This window comes from Anguilla rostrata, chromosome 15 (genome assembly GCF_018555375.3).
Source record: "Anguilla rostrata isolate EN2019 chromosome 15, ASM1855537v3, whole genome shotgun sequence".
In the NCBI taxonomy this organism is placed as follows: domain Eukaryota; kingdom Metazoa; phylum Chordata; class Actinopteri; order Anguilliformes; family Anguillidae; genus Anguilla; species Anguilla rostrata.
Genome location: NC_057947.1, coordinates 29836015 through 29859978, shown reverse-complemented (window position 1 = coordinate 29859978; position 23964 = coordinate 29836015). Strand labels below are relative to the sequence as shown.

At 38.8% G+C, this 23964-nt stretch overlaps 1 protein-coding gene and 1 long non-coding RNA gene across 4 annotated transcripts in view; one reads left to right on the top strand and one right to left on the bottom strand.

Moving 5' to 3' along the window:
* The window catches only part of LOC135240983 (uncharacterized), a 138092-nt gene that overhangs the window by 76996 nt on the left and 37132 nt on the right, over nt 1-23964 (top strand). For 2 of the 3 annotated variants that reach the window (XR_010325842.1, XR_010325845.1), the window contains exon 3: nt 8691-8799. The exons of the other annotated variant lie outside the window; for it this stretch is intronic. This is a non-coding gene — a long non-coding RNA (uncharacterized LOC135240983). The remainder of the gene's footprint in view (nt 1-8690; nt 8800-23964) is intronic. 3 annotated transcript variants of the gene reach the window in all.
* Nucleotides 4307-15685, bottom strand: shox (shox homeobox). Its single transcript, XM_064311068.1, has 5 exons — nt 15265-15685; nt 13341-13549; nt 9994-10051; nt 9535-9623; nt 4307-7076 (listed from the first exon to the last, which is right to left on the bottom strand). Exons 1-5 carry the CDS (start codon nt 15512-15514, stop codon nt 6831-6833), a joined length of 852 nt encoding a protein of 283 aa, XP_064167138.1. The 5' UTR covers nt 15515-15685; the 3' UTR covers nt 4307-6830.

The following is a 23964-nucleotide window of genomic DNA, read 5'->3' as shown; positions in this document are numbered from 1 at the left end:
CACGTTGTTCTCCGGTCTTTAACTTTCAATGACTCCTTGTTCCTCAGCCACTGTGTTTGTGTAGGCTTAGTATGAGAATGAGAAGGATTGTGCATGAAGGAACTTGGAGTAAAAAAAATGTTATATGGAAAATGGAATTTCTAGTCTTTGATTACGTACTTGGACACTCTTAATTGCCTTCTTGGTGCACTTGTGTTATTGCCTTCTTGACACATTTCTGTGTTATTGCCTTCTTGATGTACTTCTGTGTTATTTTTGTAGAAGCAAATAAGCGGCACCCGTTGTGTATTCCACACACTAACACGGTGGTAGTGAACGTAGTGAAGCGGAGATGTGCGGCATTATATTGACTTTCTGAAATGATAACTACATGCTTGTGTGATCTCACAAATTTTACAGAGGAACTGCAGAGCCATTTTTGGTAACAGTTGGCATTCCTAATTGGAAGAAGAAGGGAAAAATATAAATAAAAATTGGTTTACAAATCTTTTGGGGGAAAAAAAAATAGCCAATTAAAAGTGTAACACATTCTTCAAAAGAAAACACCCTGTTTTGAATGGACATTTATTTTAGGAAAAGCAAGAGAGTAGAATGCACACAAATGAATACAAATTTCTGTCTACATTCAGTGACAAACCGAAAGCAGTGAAATGACATGTCTGACTGACTTCCTCTCGTGAAAGTGGAAAGGCTGTATTCAGCGCATGAGAGACCAGGGAGAACTTCCTGTCTCATTATGCTGATGTCATTACTTTTATCAAAAGAGTATGTGGTGTTAAAAAAAGAAGTTCAACCTCGGATGGTTTTTCATACTTTGAGGTCAAAATTGTTTTCGCTGCATTAAAGTGTTAGTTTTAATATAGTTTCGCACTGTGGTTGACTCCGCATACATTTTAAAGGTATTAGCCAACAAAGCAAACCCAAACTGAATCAAAGCAAACTCTGGGCTGAGGCGGCCTTTGATCTGCCTGTGGTCGTCGTGACTTCAGCACATGAAGTCTGTTATTTTTCTCCTGACGCTTCAGTGGGTAGTTGCAGCTGAAGCTGCCTTTTCTTCCTGGAGCCAATAGACTCCACTTTGTTCACCTCGGCCCCAATACGTGAGCCCCAAATGAAACTTTTTGTAAAAATTTTTTATAAAGATATTTTTGTGAAAACCTGCCAGATTTCTTTCTGAAGAGTTTAAATGGCATTTTTCAAGATTTTTTTTTTTTTTGTCTTCAGAAACTGGATGAGGTTTCATATTAAAAGGCTCCTATTGTGAAACTTGCTTGAAAATGGAACAAATGCTTTGAAAGTGCTCTTCTGATCATATGCTTACACAAAATATGAACAACTTGCTTCCCCTCCCCCCCCCAAAAAAAACATTCTTTTCTAGCCCAAAAATGTATTCTGCATTTTCTCTGGGTGCAACCTTGAGACGTAGGGTGTGTGCTCCAACAGTATACGCCGCTGTAATTATATGGTAGACCCAGGCCGAGGATACACAAACACGCAGGGTTACAGAAGTGCGGCGTGAAGTGGAGACGGGACCAGGCCGCCGTGTGAACCTGTTTTCACGCGGCCCGTGTGTATTTAACCCCCGCCGCGCCTTGCTCCATTTCTGAGAGCTCTGCCCCTGCGGCCCCCTCTGCGGGGTGAACAGCTCTGCTCTCTATGAACAAAAAAAAATCTGATTCTATTCTGGAAATAATTACAGTTTTTATACATAGATCACACTCGGAGATTTGTATGTGTATGTGTGAGCAGGCATGAATATGCATGCGCTATTTTTATGCATGCATGATTATATGTGTGTGTGTGTGTGTGCGTGTAACTTAGCTGCTATAGTTTAGCTACAGCATATATTATTGTTTTGCTGCATATTCTCATAGTTCTGTTTTTGCTCCTTTCATTCCATATGGGGACTAAACTGACGTTGAAAAGATAGATTTGTTGCAGGAAGTCCGTGAGACAATTCAGCCATGCTCTGGGTTGATTGCGCTTATAATGCATCTTATGTGTATGACTGAACATTTTTTTACTGGACGCTCTCAAAGTGGCATTTTAAATGGCGAAGAAGTCCTAATGAAAACAATGACATTGGGTGGTATTGACTTCCTATTAAAAAATTATAATAATTGTTTTCTTGCCCCCATTTCCCCCCCCCAAAATGTGCATTTTTCCACTTGTCACTGCGACCCTTCTGTCGGTTCTGGAAAGCGCATGAAAGCACATGCTCTGTCCCAAAACAGAACGCCGCGCCTTTTTATTCCACAGTCCGCCCGTTAGACGCAGGCAGACATGGAGTCAGAGGGGGACGCGTCAGGTGTAGCTCGAGCGGGTTAGCGGGTTAGCGGGTTAGCGTGATGAGACGCCGCGTTCCTGCCCTCCCCGGGTGACTCAGTCTCGCACCGCAGGCTGTAGCACGGCCCGGATCGGACAGCAGGCGGCAAACAGCCGCACCTGGCCACAGGGCCTTTAAACGGATGAGACGCCCATAGTCCCACTGTCCTCCTTATTGGACAGTTCTTAAGGGGAAACACGCCTAAAGAAATTATTAATCAGTTCTCATTATCTTGTTAAACAATTTGTAGTAACATCCAACCAATTGTATTTAAATTTTTAAAAATGAATCTGACTAATACGTAAAATAAGAGGCGAGACCCTGGTATTACAGATGCTGTTGAGGGATTAAAATAATTTCATACATGTTTTATGTATGTATACCATGTTTACATTTAATTAAAATGATAAGCATCTTCTGATATTACTTTATTTTGCAACTCAAAAAAGTATTATTAGAATACCCTGCCCTGGTTTTGAAAAATATCAAATAGTTTTTTTTTTTCAATAAATATAAATATACAGTAGTCTTTCGTCCATTTTTTTTTTGCTAGCAAAATATTCAGCTCATTATCAAGGCGAAAGAAGAAGAAAAAAAAAAAAACAGCATTGTTTAAATTCATGCACATCCATCTGAGAGCCAGAGGCTAAACAGCCTGTTTACTGAGACAGCCAGCCGGCGCTGTGCTCAGCCTCCGCGTCTTCACCAGTCCTGCTCGCCTCCTCCCTCTGAATGCACCTCCCTCTGCATTCGGCTCCTACCGGCAGCGTAACCTGCTTCATGTGCTGGAACATTTTTAGACCAAACAGCCGCCGTGTGTATGGTTCTTTTTCTTTTTTTCTTTTTTTTTTTGATTGATGGCTGCTGCGTATTGCAGATTATTAGCACACGTGAAAGGATGTAGTTATTGCAGGGCAGGCTCAGCAGGTCCCCCTCCGCGTGGGTCACAGAATGAATGTAAGGCCATCAGCCTCGGCCTGTATCATTCAGGCTTGATGTATGAGTGCAGGGGTACAAATTAAACACCAGGCCCTTTTTTTTTGTTAGGGGCGGTGGTGTGCACTGGCTCAACAGAATGCCATTTGGGCTGATTTCTGTCTGCAGTTCAGACACACAAAAAAAGGAGTGATACATTGTGTGCTGTAATTACCTTGTGCACACACATCTGGAATTAAGTATTCTAGAGGCCACTAATATATATTAAAAGTCTACCTTTTTAAATGCGCAAAATAACTTTAATCTGTGCTAATTATCCGAGCAGCTTTTCAGCTGAGCGCATGCAAAGGTGAACACAGGACTGTGAAAGTGAATCTGAAATGACTTGTAGTGGGGAAAATAATTTTAGGGACCAGCCTGATACCTGATAAGACAAACATTTAAACCCCTGGTTATTTTCAGAACAGTTCAGAACAAGCTTTTTTCCCATTTAAATTTTTTAAGTTTTCTTCGTCCTGTTCTCATTTATTTCTGTGCTCTTGATTTGCCAGTTCTGCCTGAAGGAACTGTGTCCGTACATCTGGATTCCATAGTGGCTCAGTTTCCCTTGCTGGCAAAAGATGGATTGGATCTGATCCATTCTGATGGCTGACATGGATACTAAGAATAGAAGGAAATAGTGACTAAAAAAGACTTGATATGGCCAGTGGTACAGCCCTTTTGAATTTTTGAAGAAAGCTGTCAGAATTTCCCTCCAATAATAACTCATTCTAATACTCACGTTCCTATGTATTTACATATTGCCATAAAATTGCTGTCATGGTCTCATATGTTAGATTTTCTTGGGAAACTTTTTTTCATTTTTCTAACAAATCTTTGAGAGATGTATCTTCAGTACACAATAAATTAGGCCCGTTGTCTGGCATAAGAGAACCTATAGATTTCTCTTAATTAATTAGTTTATCTGTGCTCCCAATGTGCTGCCTGTAAAAAACTTTTTTTCAAATGTAACTATATTATGAAGTATTGTAAAACTGCATTACAAATATTTATAACTTTATTAATAGTTTACTTGTACAACATGTACATTCATATTGTGTGAATCAACAGAAAAAACACGCTGTAACAGAACTGTATGGCGAACCATGTTTAAAGCATGCTTGCATGAGTCACAAAGAAAGAAACTGTGACTTAACTGTGATAATGACAGCTACAAGTTCCATGGAGTTTAAAATGAATTTAAACTTGTTTGAAGTATTTTAGTTTTTTTTTTAACCATCCCTGAAATGTTTGTAAACTCAGACACAACATTTTATGCTAAAAAAAATGTACTACACCCAACCATGTTCTGATCAACTGTTACAAAAGGAAAATTTTTTAAAATATATAAAAATAAATGCAAAGCCATGTAAAATGTACACTCGCAATTTGACTTAAACTTTCATTTATAATCTTTCAAACAAAATAATAAATAAATGCACCCAAGAAATTATTTAACATGGAAACATTGCTTAATACTTGTAAGGGTGGTGTGTGATCCAGAAAAATGATTTGAAATTAATAATATACTGTTAGAGGTAGACCTTACTAGGATCATTTTTTGAATTCAATAGTATTTGACAAGTTTTGACAACACCATCCATTTCATTGGCATTTTCCCAAGCAATAACTAATTAATTAAAATGTTTCATTGGTTACTTGTTTTTTAAATATATGAAGTTTCTACAAAGAAAAATTATGAGCGTTTATTGGGTAGTGCTGTGAACTGATTTTAAAGGCTATGCTTTACTGTATTCTTAGGATATCAAAAAAATATTTTGTTTTAGTAGTAACCAGCTTATATATTTGTTTTGGCATATAAAACCGCATTTCTAACAGATTGTAAAATATCAAATGAGACTGTGAGGCTCGTTGGTTTCTGGTGAGTCTAAAAATTGTTTTGCTTGTGTCAATACTATACAGCAGATGTTAAAGAACTCTTTCAGATCCTAGTCCATCTATTGTCAATCTGAACAACAGCAAACAAAAGTGCTCTCATCTACCTCAACAAGTTATTGTTTCTGCATGTGTGCAAAACTAGGCTTGCGTACCTTTGAACATCAGGAGTTATGGCATGTAATTGCTGAAAATGAATTCATAACTTTTAAATCTTAGAAAATGTTCTGTTTGGCAAAGAAATTTGACATCTGTGTCAAAAAAGCGACTGAAAATCACTATTTTCCCCCCCATTAACAATTTACTGCTATTTTAATTTTTATATATATTTACAGTATTGCACTTAACTGCACACAATTGCATTTCAGTTTGACTGATGCTGAATTAATATCTTAAATTACATAATTGCAGTTACCCTTCATCCCTTTGACACGTGTCACTTCAATGCCTTTTTGGTGACACCAAACCCCCCTTTCTCTAACCATCTACCCTCGCATTTAAAAGTAGCATGAATTTTGTAAACAACTTGAAGTGCAAAAGCTATTTTCACTTCTATCCCCGGGACACAGCACAATTAAAAAATACAAAAAATAAAATCAGGTGAGCACAACATGAGAATAAAAACATGATCCTGCAGACGCATGCCCATCAGAAATACAGCAACACAAAATTCCCTCCAAAAAAAAGAAAAGAAGACTCAAGTGTATGCTGAAAAAAAAAAACCAAAGCTCTGCTTTTTGCTGCATCCTACGCGCGTGTACACACACACAGCTTGAATAGAAAGATTGAATGGAAAACAAAAAAAGTCTTTTCTGAAGATGAATATAGTGGAATCTTTTCATGGCAGTGATTATAACATAGTCACATGTGTGTGTCAGTCACAAAGGAGGCCAGCCCCAAAAAAAAAAAAAAAAGTTATTTTTTTTTCTTTTTTTCTCCCCTTCCTGTCAAACGCATGCAGTGGGCGGAGTCAGGAGCACAGTGGTAGGAGGCAAACATGGCCGCTTGCGCCAGGCTGAGCATCCAAACGTCTCGGGGGTCCGCAGAGACACTAGTTTTTTTTTGTTGTTTTTTTTTCTTTCTTTCTGACGTCTGAGTTTGTTTTGCCCATTTCTTTTTTGTTTATTTATTTATTTTTAAAAGTCTTCCGGTGTTAAAGGCAGGTTTTCAGACAGACATCCGGACATGGTTTGTACAGTCCCGGGGCCGTGATCTGGGCCTGGAACGGACTGAACCACAGGCCTCCAAGTACTCCTGCCTGTTGGGCGAAAAGTAAAAAGGTGATTTCATTGGTGTTTAATTACCGTCCCTACGAGTGGTTGTTTTGGCAGCTGGTTTTGTGTCAGTTTTTTTCCCCCCCCTCCTCCTCTCTCTCTTTCTCTCGCTCTCTCTCTCGCTCTCTCTCTCCCTTCCTTCCTCTCTCTCTCAGTTCAGCTCAGTATTTGTTCTTGGTTATGTTTTTTTTTTTTTTAAGTTTTTTTTTTTTCAGTTTTAGTCGTTTGTTTTTGTTTTTGTTTTTTTTTTATCTGTGAGTGTCTCTGCCTTGTTCTCGCAGGCCCGTAGAGAGTCCTGTGTGAGGGAAGCGGTTATTTACTGAGAGTTCAGAGCAGCGGGAGGGGAGGTGTCCAGGGGGTCAGAGGCCCAGCGCCTCCGCGTGTTTCCTTGCCTTAAGTCTGAGGTCGGCGATGCTCGAGTTCTTGCTGTTGCTCTTGGCGGCCGCCGCCACCGCGGCCGCCGCCGAGGCCGAGTCGGCCAGCGACGCGATTGGTAGTCCGAAAGGCGGGGGCGGGAACATCAGGTAGGGCGCGTGGGCCGCCAGGTGAGGGTGCAGGTGCGGGTGAGAGTGGGCCACGCCCTCCAGCTGCAGCTGGGCTTGTACCTGAAGAGCAAACACAAGACGCGTGGTTATTTACAATCAGTCTCATCGCAAACACGCCTCGCCTCCAGCGGCTGCTTTAAGCAAGCGCTGCTGTACCTATTTAGTGATGAGCGTCTTAGAAAAACAGAAAATACTGAGCAATCTCCTCACTTTCTTCGGTTTCCAAAGGTCAGTACAAAGCTCACTGCGCTTAGATTGAACGTTGGCCTGTGTGAGTGTGGAGAGTGCAAGCGATCGCCATTTGGAATTTGATGCCGCCAAAACAGAAGATGAGCTTTTCACAATCGCATTTTCTCTGAAAATAGCTAAAAACCGACAGTGTTCGTACCTCCAGTTTTCTCAGGGCTGCCTTTTTCAGATAACAGATCGCACAGTGTGCTAAAAACATTGAAACTTGACTGTCTGAAATTAAAGTGCTCGTGTCAGTTTAATACGTGAGCAGATGTGCTTCATCCTCCAGGAAGTCTCCCCTACACAGTGTTCCCATATGTCTGTACCAGACAATGCCATATGGGAAAATTATAAACAAATATCAATGCACAACGGAAAATTCAGATTTATACAGATGTATATATTGCTCCAGAATTATTTGCAATGAAAAAACAGCTTTTTGTAATAGGGTTTTTAAATTTCAGGAAGCACATTCCTGGCAATTATTTTCCAAGTAGGAGGTGAAATAGTCCCTTGACTTCATAAAATGAAGTGCACTGCATTTAGACTTTTCAAACAACCTTCCCAAGTGCTAAAGTTTGTTATCTAACGATTCCATAGGTATCCTTACCATTTTCAACACTCTGATTTAAATAATACATAGCGAAGTAAATAACTGTGTTTAGTTCCTACATGCAACCATGGAAATGAGAAAATAAAGAAGTTGCTATAGACTGCAGGAAATGTAGCCACAATTGTGCACAAGTCTCTAAAAAAGACCAAATCTTTTTTATCTGGAAGACATGTTTTTTTTTTTTTTCAATTTGTCACACAGCTAAGCAGATTTTGAATTCAAGCCTCTAAATCTCAGGATAGCCAGTACCCTCTGTACATAGTTCTATTTTGGGAAACTGTCCATGCCTTTCTCTGATAATATTGTGAGCTAATATCACAGAGACCCGGGCGTGTTTCAAATACACGGATTTAAATTACTCAGAATTCCCGAGCAGCACCGGGTCCAGAACAGCTCACGTTTCCACTCGCTATCCATTTATGCAAACGCATCCACCACTTAAGAAATTCAGCACGTTGTTCTGGGACACAGAATCCGCGCGCAACCTTGGATTCAAACACGCAAGCCTCTGGTTACAAAGTCCCAACCTGGGAACCGACTCCATCGCTGTGGGCTGACGGACGCCGGGGCTCGTCAGTCGTCAGGGCAACAGGTGGCGGTCAGCGCCGGGGTCCACCGGACCGCCGCGACCCCCCCCACCCCTTACCCCCTAGCCAGCGCGCCGTTCAGCTAGCGGGTGCTGCTAGCTCGGTCCTGCCCGCGCGGCTCGGTGCCAGTAGCCATCGCTGCTTCGTTTCTCCCTCTTCGTAATCTCTTTCATCTGCTTACGCCTGACGTTCTGCTGGCTTAATTAGGGACGGGGTTTTTTTTTTCTTTTTTCCCCTTCACAGGGACGATGCAGACGCTGCTTCGCTGATGCCTCTGAAACAGACACTAGATCAAATGTCTCGCCTGTCTCTCTGATGTCACGCGCCTGTAAATGAGCCTGTGAGGTGAAAGGTAAGCTTGGGGTCTTTTACCTTTTACAATACGCCACTTTCCAGCCCCGCACTCCCATTTCCAACAGTAGCATGTGCGACAATGTGATGCACAATCATGTCATATTTATACAGTTATACAACTTAATAGCTCATCCTTCGTGATGCTTGTTCATTAAGAAGTGGTTAATTGCCTCTGCTCCAACATTACTTGTCACCCATTAATGACCCAGATTATCGCTGAACCTGACACAAGTTGTAGTATTTTTGTATGCTTTGCACATTTTTGTTCTCTATCTAATACATTTCCCATCCGGCTTTGAACGGCAACCTAAGTCCATTGATAGCACTGGTGAACAGTGTCATGCACAGCTCCTGAGGTCACTGGTGTGATTCTGATTTTGTGTCTGACATGGTTTGTTTCTAATTGTTCGGTTAACTGCTTTTCATGTTCACCTGAATTCACAGTGTTAACACAAGGGAAAGCACTGACCTAGAGAACAGGCTGAAAGAGGAAGTGCCATTCTTAATATGTTTAAAGCAAGATTAAATCGCTTATTAAATGTCCTTGAACAACGGTAAACTACATCACTACCTACAGTACAAGACCATTAGCATGGTTGACAAAATGCCCTAGCCTACATATGCAATGTGTGTATTTTTCACATGCTTATTCTACTGCAGTGACCCCTATATGTCAGAAACAAATAACGTATACATGTACACAAATAGTCATTTATATGAAGTGAGGATTTACCTGCTGAAAGGGCATTCTGAGGGCTCCCATATTCACGTATGGAGCGACTCTACATGCGTCCAAGTGGCTCGCCGTCCCCAAGATGACACCTAGGACAAACCAGGAAAATGACAATCCACATCCACACCGTGCTATGATCCCAATTATCACACTTTGAACAGCAACTCGTGCAGGTGTACAGCTTTCTGTCAGCTGCTCGTATTTTATCCTATCACAAACACACCAAAAAGGGCCTGCGTGTTGCAGCAGAGATTTTTACAGCTTGGCTTGTCCTTTATGACAACATCAGTGTTTTACATGCTCAAAAACTAGCACTAAGTAACTTAACACTCTTTACAGTATCAGTTTTCAAAATCCAAGTCTCGGGGAGGACATTTTGTGCACCACCAGGCATGCCAAATTACCCCAGCTTGATCACAGATGAAATAAAAATGTAGATTAAAAGTCAAATGTGTGTACCTTTGTGCATTTGGTTTTCTTGTTTTCGACATTTAGCTCTTCTGTTCTGAAACCAAACCTAAAAATCAAAGGGTGCCATTAAAAGACTGTAGTGGAATTGCATCGACATACATAGAGGCCCACCTCGTCATTTCAGCGTAGACGAAGAAATCGCGTCGACCATAAGTAGCATAAACAAATGTTGCCTAATACGACTGAAAAAAGCTGCCATTCACAGCAAATGAAAAGGCGCACAGTTAAGCTGTAACTAAAATAAAAATCTAACCAGAAGTCTGATAAATATTTGGGAAAATGCTGATGATATTATTATTATTATTATTATTATTATTATTTATTGTTGGTGGTGGTGGTATTATTATGGGGAGTATATATACGGGAAGTTCGTTACAGTAATTTAGCAGAATATGAAATTGTAGTCTATACTAACATTAAACCCACAGTTTAAATTCATTTAATTTTATCTCAGTTCGATCTTCTTACAAATACATAGGTAGCCATGCAACTAGCTCTGAATGCGTCACTACTTGATTATGGTAATTAATATAAAGTATCCCCCAATCCTTATTAAATTGCACTATCGTAGTTCCGCGACCTTTAATGCTGGTCATTTGCAATGGCATAATTAGTGACAAGAGGAACTTCAAAGGGCATTGTTTAATTACCCAAGGTGCCGAAACCATTTGACACTGTTTGAGTTCTATAACAGGGCAAGTTATTGAACGAGCGTTATAATGCGTTTGTCAATAAAATATGCAGAATCGGCAGAATTCCAGAACGGTTGATTATTTGATCGTCCGGACTGCTCCACATAATTACAGAACATAAACAGTCATATAATTAGGTTGTGGTCCGCCAAATCTATTTCAGATTTGTTTGGTATTGAGAGGTACTTTAAGTGAAGAAACACTTCGCAGATAATATTTAATACAAACTCAATGGAACGACATATTGGAGTCTAAAGACATTCACCAGTATTTCCAGTTGTATTAACAATTATGGCATAATTATAATAACAATAATAATAATTGTATTATTCTTATTGTTAATAATAATAATAATAATAATAATAATAATAATAATCATCATCATCATCATGATTTAGAAGTAGTAGCAGTAGTAGTAGAAGTACCAGTACTATAAACATCAATTATCATACTTGCATACAAGCGTCTCTATTTTTAAACCTCTACAGAGGCTTATAAAGCTAATAAATCAAATGTTTTACAGCTCAGGACCAATTCCAATTATCCACGAATATGCTAAGCAAAGTGAACTACACTGCTTTAGACAGTTATTTCTTCATTAAGGACCACTCAATGATGCGCTTCACAAATACACTAATGTGATTTCCTTTTGATTTTTATTAGAGACAGTGAATAATGACATTTAATTTAGCTCTGCACCAGAAACCCAACGATATTAGTTGTAATTGAATTACTGCCTGCTTCTCAGTAAGGTCTCATAACTTTCAATTAGATGCCTGACAGCTGGTCGGTGTGGAGTTTCTGTACACGAATATATAGGTCAATATCAGCTATCTACCGGGCAACATTAAATTTACTTACAATAGATTTTCGGTTTAAATTGAAAATATATATACTCTAGCAACTGACGTGAAAAAAATCGCAGCATTGCAAGTGTGTGGGAAAACGTTTCATGCTTCTTATGGATGTAAAGTGAGTTATTTCAGATGTGAAATAAAGTTTACAATTCCCCCCCCATCGTTTTAGTCAATGTAACAGCTATTCACTTTCGTCTCTGTCTGTGAAGGTTGATTCTTAGAATTTTAATTTGCGAAAAATGGGAAAGAAATACAGGGAAGAATTTAACCGTTTTTCAAAACATTTTATGGCCGCAGTATCACTGGCAATATAACTGGCACGTAGCCTATTACAAATCTAGCGGCTGATGAAATCATATGAGTGACACGAGAACGTATCCCCTGCAGCAGTACTTTAATATCTTCATTCGTTTAAAAGGTGTGGTATAGATTTCTATTCGGCAACTCCTTTCGCGTGAATTTCCCTGTAATAAAAGCTAACTTTTAAGTCCGCCGTTTTCCTGCCTTTGTGGTATGGAGTAGAAGACGAATGCGCGTGTAATGTTGAAAAGATGTCCAAGTACAATTAAGTAGTAAATGCAGCATGCTATTCTATGTATGAATCTTGTTCTTTTTATTTTGTGATTGTCCATTGACATCTGTTTTATAATAATATAAAAGTTCATGAGAAAGATAGGAATTGCGTTTGGAACCCTCTCCATATAGCACAGTTAACGTTGGAAACGATAACTTGGTGAGTAATTATCCATATTATCCCTGTGTTTAATCACAATAGGGCACATATATTAAATTTCGTGGTCCTGCATTTTATTTTAGAAAACAGAACATTGCCATGCTTTTTGTACATAGGACGTTTAAGATCTCTGGCTGGTTTTTGCTAAACCCCACCTGCTGTTTATCATTGTGGCAATGTATGCTTTCCTAACTGCGTAAACAAACGACTTTAAATGTAATAGATGGTCGACAAATTGTTGAACAGCATAAACGAGGATGTATAGCTCAGGTCTAGTTAACTAAATGAACTGTCAGTTTAATTTCAGATCTGAAAACATTCCAGGGCAGTTTACGGTCATCTTATTTTATGACACACTCACACGCACGCACACACACGTGTTCATGTTGTAGGTTTAAAGAGTGTTATTTACAAACAGATGTACTTTAAGAGATTAATTTTAGATTTATTTTGAGAGTACTGCATATGCTTACTTACTCTTATAATTATAATATTTGTTTAATTATTCTTTTAGGATTCATAATCATTCGTTTCTGATCGTTATTAAACTGTCTTTGCTTAACATGTATGTGGTGTAGCCTACGTGTGTGTGTGTTTATCAAAATATTAGGGGTACATCTGACATTTATTAAAACATTAATCTCCTTTAACATTGGCATACTATTTTTGAAAGACTGTCTAGACGCACACTTGGAATAACTTTATTAAATGTGTTAAAACGAGCAGATAGGCCTACACGACAAAAACGCAAAGCAATGATATAGAACTTGTAAAGCCTGCTATTTCAAAAATATATGATCTGTAAAACATATTCAACTTTGTTTAGATACATATATATGGGTACTGGTTTAAAAAAAACCTCAACGCGCGAATTTCATTTGAGATTACAAGTGTTGTAGCGAGGCTACTAAATCAGTATGTGTATCAGTCGATCGTTTCTTGTCCTACAAGTTTTTCGTTTCAAAGCTTGTTTAAATTCTGTAGCATAGATCTAACGCTTAGACCTTGCCATCAGTGCACGCATAACATTTATTTAGGGAATTCGAGGCTTACCTGGACTCTTGCCTCCGAAAGCCCTAGCCGCTGACTTAGCTCCTCTCTCATGAATGCATCCGGATAGTGCGTCTCATCAAAGAGTCTTTCCAGTTCATTCAGCTGCTCCAAAGTAAAATTTGTCCTACTCCGTCTCTGTTTCAGTTTGCTTTGAGCGTCTTCGTCCTCGGATTTAACTTCTTCTTTCTTCTCCTTGCATTCGTATATCCCTGCGTGAGCAAACCACATTTATTTCAACACCCCTGCGTATTACCTTACAGCACGAGAAGGCCGGCCGCGCTCAAACAAAATGTAGTACATTACAAGGTATGCGTAACTGAATACTTCACGATTTCGACTTTTTGGCAAGCGCTGTTGAATCTGTAAACACGTCTCAAACGTACGCTATACGACTTGCTATAGTTGTAATACACTTATCCGCTTACACGACTCCTACTTGTCATTTTATCTGCCAACTACAAAGCCTACTAACGCCAAGGTCCCGAAAGGCTAAGGCCTATATTGATTTTCACAGATTATAATATGCAACGATTTGTTTGATACAAATGTGTTAAGTCATTTAAAATTAGTCTGAAACAAACGATAAACTAGTCACTGCAATGTATAATTAAAAAATGAAAGCATTTTCAAACATTGCAAGCGCTTTCCACGCGGAAAGGCCCAATAAAGGCCAAATACATTGACATACAATGCCTATTGAGATTATTTCAATATCTAATCATGCCACATCATCAATATATTGATACATTTTAATATGTCAGTTAATCATAAATGCCAAGTTGAATAAATTCCGTTTGAACAGCAGTAAGCATTGTTCACAAAAAAGGACTGTGTTCAACCCCTTATGAACGTATACTGTATGTAGGTGTGTGACACGGCTCCTGATTTCCCATTGCCATAATTATAATGAGTTGTCTAAATTTGTAATGTACATATTTTAATATTTCATCCTCTGTCGTGTTGAAATAGTACAAGCCAGGGAATACATCTGCTCCCTTTAATAATACGCTCAATGCAAATATGTGCTTTATAGCTATGTGTTATTTAAACATGTGAATAATAATAATAATAATAATAATAATAATAATAATAATAATAATACGCTATGTGGCCACGTGACCAGATGCCACATGAACACGTCACTAAGCTATCCATTAAAATCTAGGAATTACTGTCCAATAGCCTACAAGCCATTGTTCAATTTTTATGTATAGTTTAATATAAAATGCTTTTTGAAATCATAATGTAGGCCTACAATAAGTAATAAAAGTAAACAACATGTTCCCAGAAAAAAACTTTGCGTGTTAAGGCAGTATTAAGTTTGGTAATAAATTTGGAATTTTTCCGAAATGCAGAAAGATGCTTTATATAAAATTAATGGTGGAATATTAATGATTACATTGTGGTTATATTAATACTTGGCGGAGTTTTTGATTGTGGCCTATCGTTTTTAATAGCTGTAGCTATCACAACTTAATAGCCTACTTAGGCGACCATGTACTTCAGATATCAAACAATTGTATTTCATGAATCGAGTAGCTTATTACAAGCGGCTGCAAAATGTTGCATTGATCAAATGTGTACACATGCTTAACGCATTTTAATTATTATGGTTTTCATTCTATAAGACAGATCTGTAGTATTTTAATTTTTGGAAAAACTGTACAACACGTCTGAAAATACATTGGATATTTGCCATTAGATCGCAGCTGCGAATTCGTTATCATTTTCACAAGATTGTCGTTTCGTGAAATGGTATTGCAATGTAATGTAATTTTTACCCGTGAATTCGATGGTGGTTAGTGCTCTGCAGGAAGTAGGCTACAGTTGTCCAATTACGGGTTTTATATGCGAGTATTTAGAGTGAACCACGTCAGGGACATAGGACAGTTACAAACGTAAACGCTAGCAGAGATGAACTTACCCTCGGAGGCCCTTGAAACGCTAAACTCCTTCAGTTTTTCTTTATCCAGCTCTACGTGTTCTTTGAATAGATGCACCGGACAATGGTTGCTCGTTTCAGTAATGTCCTGGAGGTTTGTCTCCGAGTTGCCCAGCTCCCTGGCTCGCGCTAACCCGCTCTCCAAAACTTCCCTGTACGTTATACTCTCTTTGCTGCTCTCCTTCGTTTTCTGGTCGAACGATTTGGAAACGAACGCCGTAAGTTCTTCCATGTCTCTCGAGTGGTCCTGATAACAGAAATCCACTTTAAATTTCGCTAATGGTGTCGGTCCTCTGTTCGTTGTACGTTTACGAAAGCTGCGATACTGGGGGGGTGTAGAAGGTTAGATCACTCCTGCTGTTGTGTCTGTGTTTTTGAGATCACACTATTTATACATGGCTACCTCAGCCCAGCCCCCATCTCCGTGTCTTGAGCAATTATTGCCGGCTCTACCGTCTGAATCCAACTTTCAGCAGCTTTTTCCCGAAATCAATGGGGCAACGGAGTCGGATGATTTAATTACAATTCATTAATATAGCCTACCTAGCTGCGTACGATAAAGCGCACGCGATATATGTGCTACTTTTTCCAATTTTGCTCATAATTTAATCAACTAAGTTCAGAAATGCTGTATAGATGCCAAAGGATCATAAGTGCTTATTTATGTTCTCGTGTATATGATTTTAAAACGTGACGTCTTTTGAATAGGCCTACCTACATAGGTTACTTTACTCAAGAGAGTGGTGTCGCTCACTTGTCAAAACCTGCAGCCTACCGGTGTGCGGACGGTACCTGCGAAGGTGACAATATGTATCTAATTAATGTAATGTAAGAAATTGATTTATTGACTGTCGCTCCTCAAATATATTTTCAGCGGCGAAAAAAAAGGTTGTTCGTCGTGGTATTGACATTTTCCTCTAATTAGCCGCATTGTCCGTGTAGTTAATTAATTCCCATTTTTCAGGAGAGACGTGGGAATCCTATTGACCCTAACCTAGTTTCAGCAACAGTAGATTAAAAAAGCATAGGGTGATGTTTAAAAATATTTACCTCGACAATTGTTATGGTTATTTCACCTGCTTGTCTGTTTGTCAACTTAAATTAAAAAAAAAAGAACCCATCTAATGTGTTTGTTTGGTCACACTTGAACACATTTCTGTCTCCAGTGTATGCGCGCAGCTAATGTATATTTAGAAAACACTCGTTTATGCGACGTTTCATGATAAATGTAAGTAAACCATTGAGCAGATTACAAGCCGGGCATATAATCTCTTTATGTTCTTTTTCTTTTGATATTATTTATGTCTAATTTAAGAATACAAATTCTGCATATATTAATGTATTTTTTCAGAATTACGCGCACATGGTGAAATATCATTTTGACCATGTTGTTGACCAGCGAGGTATGGTGAAAATTATAATAACAAATTTCTGTTAATTGCGTAAACTCAACCATCTATTGATACAACGCACAATTTACGCACATTTGATGACATAAAATATAAAATTACTATTTTCATAAAATTTGTAAGAAAATACATTTATTTCATAAATTGTATCTGAGTGAGTGGGACTGTGCAGATTAAAAGCAACGCAAACAGAACTATGAGGGAAGGTTTTTACCTTTCGTATATTTAACGCTGCCTGACACTTGAGGTGCAATTAATTCCTTTATACCTTTTGTAAAAAATAAATACCACGGCGAGACTCTTGTGTCTCTATATTTGGCCAGAAACGAAATATAAAGCTATTCTTATTGGCAAGACAACATATTTGTTGCACTTCGTTGGCTGTACTGCGACCCTTTTCTTTATGTATGTCCTGGTTCAAGAAATTTTTTGCCATCCCAAAACTGGAGGCTGGTCGGAATTTATGTCGAGAATGTCATTTTTAAAAATTATTTTCTTTTCTGAGCTGTTGCGATATGTTGTATTACTTACAGCAACTAACGACTATAGAATGGGTAAGAGATGCAATTAAAGCTTCAACGATAACGCTTGATAACGGTTTATGATTTCTTGACCTAGAAGGGAAAATTTAGCCTTCTCTATACCTCATTGTGAGGTCTTCAAAATTTAATTATGAAAATAAAGCAAAGTATCCGATAGGCAGTCCGCTGAGTAATTTATGAACTACGTCCTCATAAATCTGCATATGTTCTGTTTAACAGATTAGCATTATAAATAAGAAGTCAAAACATGCAAGATAATAATCACAGGCTACAGTACAGTGTAGCCTGGTTGTTACAGGTGACAGTGACATATAGACGCTTGTATAGTGCCCTAAGGCCAAATAATATATTTCTTAAATGTAAATATGGTAAATAAATATTCCTTGTTCATTTTAACTGAAAATTTGCTTTGTTCAATAAAATTGTAATTCAAACGATGCGATGCAAACTTATTACCAGTTAAAACGCTAAATGTTATTTTAAATATTGTTACATAAATAAGATAATATTCCATTATGCCACGAAAAATAAAAAAACGTTTTTATACAAATTGTACTAACTTATAAGTTTAGGCCTCTCCCCGCTGGTTTGTGTTAGCTAGTGCAGCTTCTTGATTCAGATGCACTTTAATAACTCCAAGACTTCAAAGTGCCCCTAATAAGTGTTTGAACATTACTGAATGCAGGCCGATTGACGGAGATTATCTACATGTGGTTCCCAATCTAACAACAGCCTCGAGGGTATAGGAATACTCCAGCACAAATCGACCATCAGTAGAAGATCTTACACAGCCGTGCGCCAGTCACCGTTTCTTCGTGGCGAAACCTCCTTAAAGGCGCACGAGGCATATTTGCGCTTGCCTGGCTTGTTCGGTTATGACAAAAATCCTCCCTCCCACACTGTTTAGCTCTGTATCTTTCTTCTCCTCACAGTCAAGTATTTTAAATCAGGATCGCGGCATGATGTTTTTGAAACGGGGAGTCACATGCCTCTGTTGAAAGCTCGACAGCTGACATGATTGGTGGTAAGTTATTTAACCAAACGTCTTTGACCACACCTAGCTTCAAAATTAATGTCCGCCGATTATTGTCAGTTGTTGACCGTTCCCTCTACTAACCTACATGTAAACGTATTATTACTGATTTTAAAACACTGTTGTATTCCCATTCCAACTCACCTTTAATACTTGTTTCCAGCATTATATATATATATATATATATATATATATATAATCCTACACATATATAAGTATGTGTGTGAGGGAGAGAAATTCATGTGACAACTATAGACAAATATTGTATATACATTTATTATCTATACGTGATATTTAACTTGAAGGACATAAATGTTTCTCTGCAGCAGGGAATTCGAATTGAGATCCAAAGCGTTATAATGTGCCTAGTACGGTGTCCTGGATTGTCCCCTGAGTATACGGGACAGCCCCACACAAATATATCCAGCCCTACAGGGGCATAGTAGTCCACCCCTATTCCCTACGCAAAGCATCAAAGTAGGTCTAATTGTGTTATTTTTATTTTTCCTCGAGAAACTATTGCAGCTCTCGACACACTACCTCCGGCTATTGAGTTAATATCGATTTATTCGGGTTTTTTTTATTTTCGGTTAAAGTTAAATGTGTGAGAGTGTACTGTAAATATGATTGTACAAGATACGCAAATAAGGTTTTCAGGGGATCCGGGTGTTCATAAATACACGACAAAAAATTACATTCTGCGAGCAATGCAAGATTTCAGTTTACAGGATAATCTCAGAAAAGCAAAACTTTAGAAAAAAGAAGATACACAATACGCGTCGCTAAGTTTATCTCGGAAACAATAGCAAAGAAGTTTGTCACATGATGGGCCTCATTCAGTAACAGCAAAAAGTGTAGCGTTATGAAGCCTAACACTTCAACATTATGAGTATGGCGGTTGCTGAAATGCCTATAAATAGAGCATACAAAGATTATTTTTTTGGGAGTGGGAAGCGATTTGTGTTCTATTGACAGATTATAGCCACATTGAATAAGGTCTAGTATGCCATTCGGAAGGCCTGAGACTGTTATTATAGTTTTTCATGGTACCTCGTTACATGTCAGTTTATCAGATAAATTCAGTTGTGAACGTATACAGCAGTGATTAGGCTTTATATCGAATTTGTGAATAAAATGTAAATCTAGATTTATCCGAACGTCTAGCCTAGTTAGACACTGTCTTCTCATACCGGACAAACGCCACTACTCGTCCATTTGAAGAACCCATTTGCCATCCACATCATTGTGAGATCTTTTTCAAGCAAAGCAATGAATTGGTAGCCTAGGCCTATTCAGTTGTGAGCTGCCGTAAACTGGTTTAAACTAAAAGACATGTAAAAGCACTACACGAAATTACATTTTTACACAAATCATGTCTTTCTTTTCGACAAATCATTGGGAAATAAATTACATTAGAAAAAAACTTAACGTCATTATTCCCGAAGGCCAAAGAGCAGGTCGGAAATAGCCTGCGACCGTAAGTAGCCTAGACATTAAATAGACAGTTCCCATATGAAATCATACCCTCCGTGCTGTATGCTTTTTTCAATGAGAATTTTATTCCTGTCATATGTAGCCTAATACCGTCCTCTTGGTAAGAACGCAATAACGTCCATTGCGTTTTCATACGGATTTAATTCATGCAGATACATAGATAACTGTCACTTTAAGAGATTCTTTTCCTGAATTATTTCCCTTTACTTATACAGTTGGCGCTGAGTACATAGTTCGGGTCCCAGTGGCGTTAAATGTAGGCATAGGCTTATGGTAATTTGACTACATCTCTGGAAAATTGTACCATGCTATTATGATGGATCTACATTTTGTCAAAGTATTGGCCAGTAAGCAATATCTTGTGTTATACTGACGTTTTGAGTGTGTGTGGTCCTGTGAGCTTCCTTGGGAAATGGTTAATACGGTATATTGTGCATTACACACATCACTTCGAGGATAGACAATCACTGAGGAACTTTTCGCTGCAGCGCGAGATCACTGCGCCGGAGCATGCAGTGCAGCTCAGTGGGAAGCTTGTTAGTAAAGTGGGAGAGAAACTCTACTGCTGCAATCTCGCGCTATAACGGAAAAATACCTGAGCTGCGTTTGAATTAGCTCACTTGCACAGATTAATCCCTGACGGACTGGCACTGAATGATTCGAAACTCATATTTAAAACAGTTAATATTTGCCACGTTGTTCAAAGAAGCCCGATCCTTAATTATGTACGTGGGAGTTGAAGCTTAATCTTGAGTCAATTTGCCATTCTCAGAGGAAATATATCTTGACGTGTGGTCGAGTAAATATATTGAAGTGAATGGCGTAACGTGCGCGTATTAACAAGAATGGCTGGGTAGCCATAACACTTTTGCGTATCATTTTAAAGCAGAACTTGATCACTATGAGAAATTTGTCCAGACAGAAAGTAATTATTTTTGCATTATATTTTGTCTGTGCTGCAAAGGCACATATTGGAATATTTTACCAAAACAGTTTTTTTCTGATTCATTTTATTTAAGGACCAATACAGTGTAGGGAAACTCAATGTCCCATTTGTATTTAGCCATATAATCACTGCAATTTGCAGAGGTGCTGAATGTTGTGCTCCTGTTTTCTGTCCATGTTCATTTTCATGTCATTTTTTCCAAACCTATTTTGGTTTAGTTTATGTCCAACTGTCAGTATCCTTTTATAAGTTTTGACTCTTCACCAGAAGTGACTGTAAATACTTCTGTTGGACTTCTTTAAAATTCTTGAAATGCAGCTTCTACTTGCAATTTTCTTTTTTAAGGCTGTAATATTTGGCACCATTTAAGGGCTAAAAATGCATGATGAATTTTCCATGGTACAGAATCAAATTCTGTTTTCTTTACAAATGTGCGCTGTAAAAGTGAATCTGTGTAAAAATTAACTGGAAATAAAGTAAATATAGAGCTTAGACCAGTATTTGCCAAGAACAAGAAGGAAACTCCCAAGTACATAAAGTCAAATCTCTTCAATGACAATTAGGGATATATTACTACCTTTTCTGTGTCAGATTTCCTGGTAAGAACCGAATGCCACAGATATTCCTTCTCATTTATTGGCCTGTTACTTTCTTAGAATGATGCAAAGAGCAGAACAGTAGCTTTGATCTCGATCACCTCAGTTGACCGCGTGCAAGGTCATTTGAAAGGCAGCTTCGCAGCAGACGTACTGAAAGAAATGTAAACTTTCTCGTGGGATACTGATCCTCTAAACCCCCCTGTGTTTATTCTTGTCTGATACCTGTACCGAGGCATTTTGCCGTACCCAGCAATGTACCCCGGGATGGTACTGTAAGCCGATAGCCATCTCAGTCGGGGTTTCCTGAGCTTAAAGGCAAGTAACCAAGCCAAACATTTTCTTTCAGTGAAATTGTACATGGCAAGCGAACACATTCTGTGGAACCTCAGTAGACATAAATACCTTGTAGAGTTGGAGGTTCATGTGGAGGTGGATAGGGGAGCAGTTTGCCCCCCCCCCCTTTTTTTTTCTTCTTTTTTTCCATCTGCCGTGACCCCACAGGGCACAAGGACTTCCGACTCAAAGGAGGCATGAAATCAACATTATATCCCAAAACGCCGGCTGGATTTTCTGCAAAATCGCTGTAATCCAGTGACAATTGTTAAAGGAAAGAAAACACAACCCTCAAATCCACACAAGTGTGCTTGCCACGCATACATGCATGCATACACATACACACACACGCACACACACACACACACCCTCACACACACACACGCATGCACACACACCCTCACACACACACACAAGCATGCACACACACTGCCCTTTTTGCATGGGCAAGTGGAAGACAGCAGTTTACTTACCTTTCAAAGGACTCCATAGTATAAAGACAAATTGAAAGACTTCACTGTTTTTTTTAAACTCTCAATGCGGTCCTACTCATAGTTCTAACTAATCATCACAGTGTGATTCTTCTCAGCTGAAACCCTCCCTCACTGGTTGATGCTGAAGTTAACTTTGCCATGGCCTGAAGGGTTGCTGGCCACAGCTGACTCTGGCACCTTCAGGATTTGATATGTGCGTGTAAAAATCCCGATTCTGCGGCCCAGTGTAAGGGTCCCACTTTGGTTATCTAGTTAAAATCCATGAGGGGAAGAGGTTTGCTGCACCATTGTTCTAACGGTCAGGCCCATTTAGTAAAACAGTACAGTGGTGGATTTGTGAGTTAACCTTACTAATCTCATAATTTAACCTCTTTCAGTCAGCTACATAGTAGCTTTGCAAAATCGCCTGACGAGATGCAAATCATGAGCAGATTAATGTGTCATTAGAGTAAGTAAGAATCAAAGGTTTCACTAGTCATTTCAATCATCATAATTTACCTTCTTTTTTTTGTGTGCATTAAATATGTCAGATAGGTACCTTGTGGTCACGAGTCGCAGGGAGAAGCTATTGCACACCAAAAATTATTTCCATTAGTCTTTGAAACCATCTCAATTAGTTTACAGTTGCTGTCTCTCAAGTTACACAAATGTGGTCCGGCAGGCAGAAGTGGTACATTATCTTACACTGCGCACCTTCTCGCTGATTGATTGCCCTCGGTCCGCGATATTAGTAATTGAATGACTTATGGAACTGAGCACCCCTAGGGGGCTCAAACCCCCGAGCCTCGGCTTCAGAGCTGCAAATGTCCCATCATAAGTTTTACCATCACGGGTCACGCTTCACTGTCAGCTCTCATAATTATAAAAATAAGTTTGTGAGGATTTCTGTCTTCGTGTTCAGGTTTCCATGCTAACTCTAGGTGGACATGTGGCAGTTAGAATTTAGCATGGAGTTTTCATGACGATATTAGTGTTGTTAGCCTTCGACCCATGGGAAATGGGATACATACAGCATTAAGTGCAAATCAATACTCTTTGGAGTCATTTATAAAGCATGACACTTCTTCTTTCACAGATAAGTGTACAGGTTATCTTCTTTGCTACAGTCGCTGCCATTTTGTTTTGAAGCTTTCGTCTGCCTGTTCTTTAAAGTAAAATTTTCTGTTTCGTGAAAAAGTCCACCTCTTTGTGATACTTATCAAACAGATGACACTTAAAGGAACATACATAAAATAAAATCAATTAGATGTGTGACATATCTTTAATGAAGATTTAATGAAGGTATATGATTAAGTGCTAGATATAGTGTTTATATACACTGTGTTAGCACGGGCTGTTGTGAATCCTGTTGGCTGAAAAAAGCCATTTTCATTCATAGCAGTAAATGTTAACATTGTACAGTATAAATCACGATGAAAACAACTTTAAGATACCGCGATATCTGGTAGACAAAGCCAGAGAGAATAAAACCGTTAGGATATCGCTTTTAGCATAAATTAATTTGGCTAATGCGGCGGTCAGGTTATCCTTGTACGAGGATTCCCACAGTATATCAACAATGCCTGTAGAGACCGAGCCGCTTCACTTAAGTGTCCATTTAAGTGAGCGGTATCTGCGCTGCCGTTACAAGCCAGAGGTCTCTTGTGTCACGCGGAGACCGCAGAGCCATTTGACATGAACACAGCCGCCCTTTTTACAGGGCCTTCCTGCTGCACTTGTACTTGCTCAATCATGCAATTAAAGCCTGTTTTAAAAAACAAAAAAACAAAAAAGAAAACCAGGGCTTCTCCGTGAGAGCTGAAGACGTGGTGTGCTCCTTTTGGTCGTTTGTA

Coding starts and splice junctions, on each gene's coding strand:
- shox (XM_064311068.1), bottom strand. CDS start 15,514: ATGGAAGAACTTACGGCGTTCGTTTCCAAATCGTTCGACCAGAAAACG. Junction 13,550..15,264: donor CGTTTCAAGGGCCTCCGAGG/GTAAGTTCATCT, acceptor TTGCTCACGCAG/GGATATACGAATGCAAGGAG. Junction 10,052..13,340: donor TTTCGGAGGCAAGAGTCCAG/GTAAGCCTCGAA, acceptor TTTGATTTTTAG/GTTTGGTTTCAGAACAGAAG.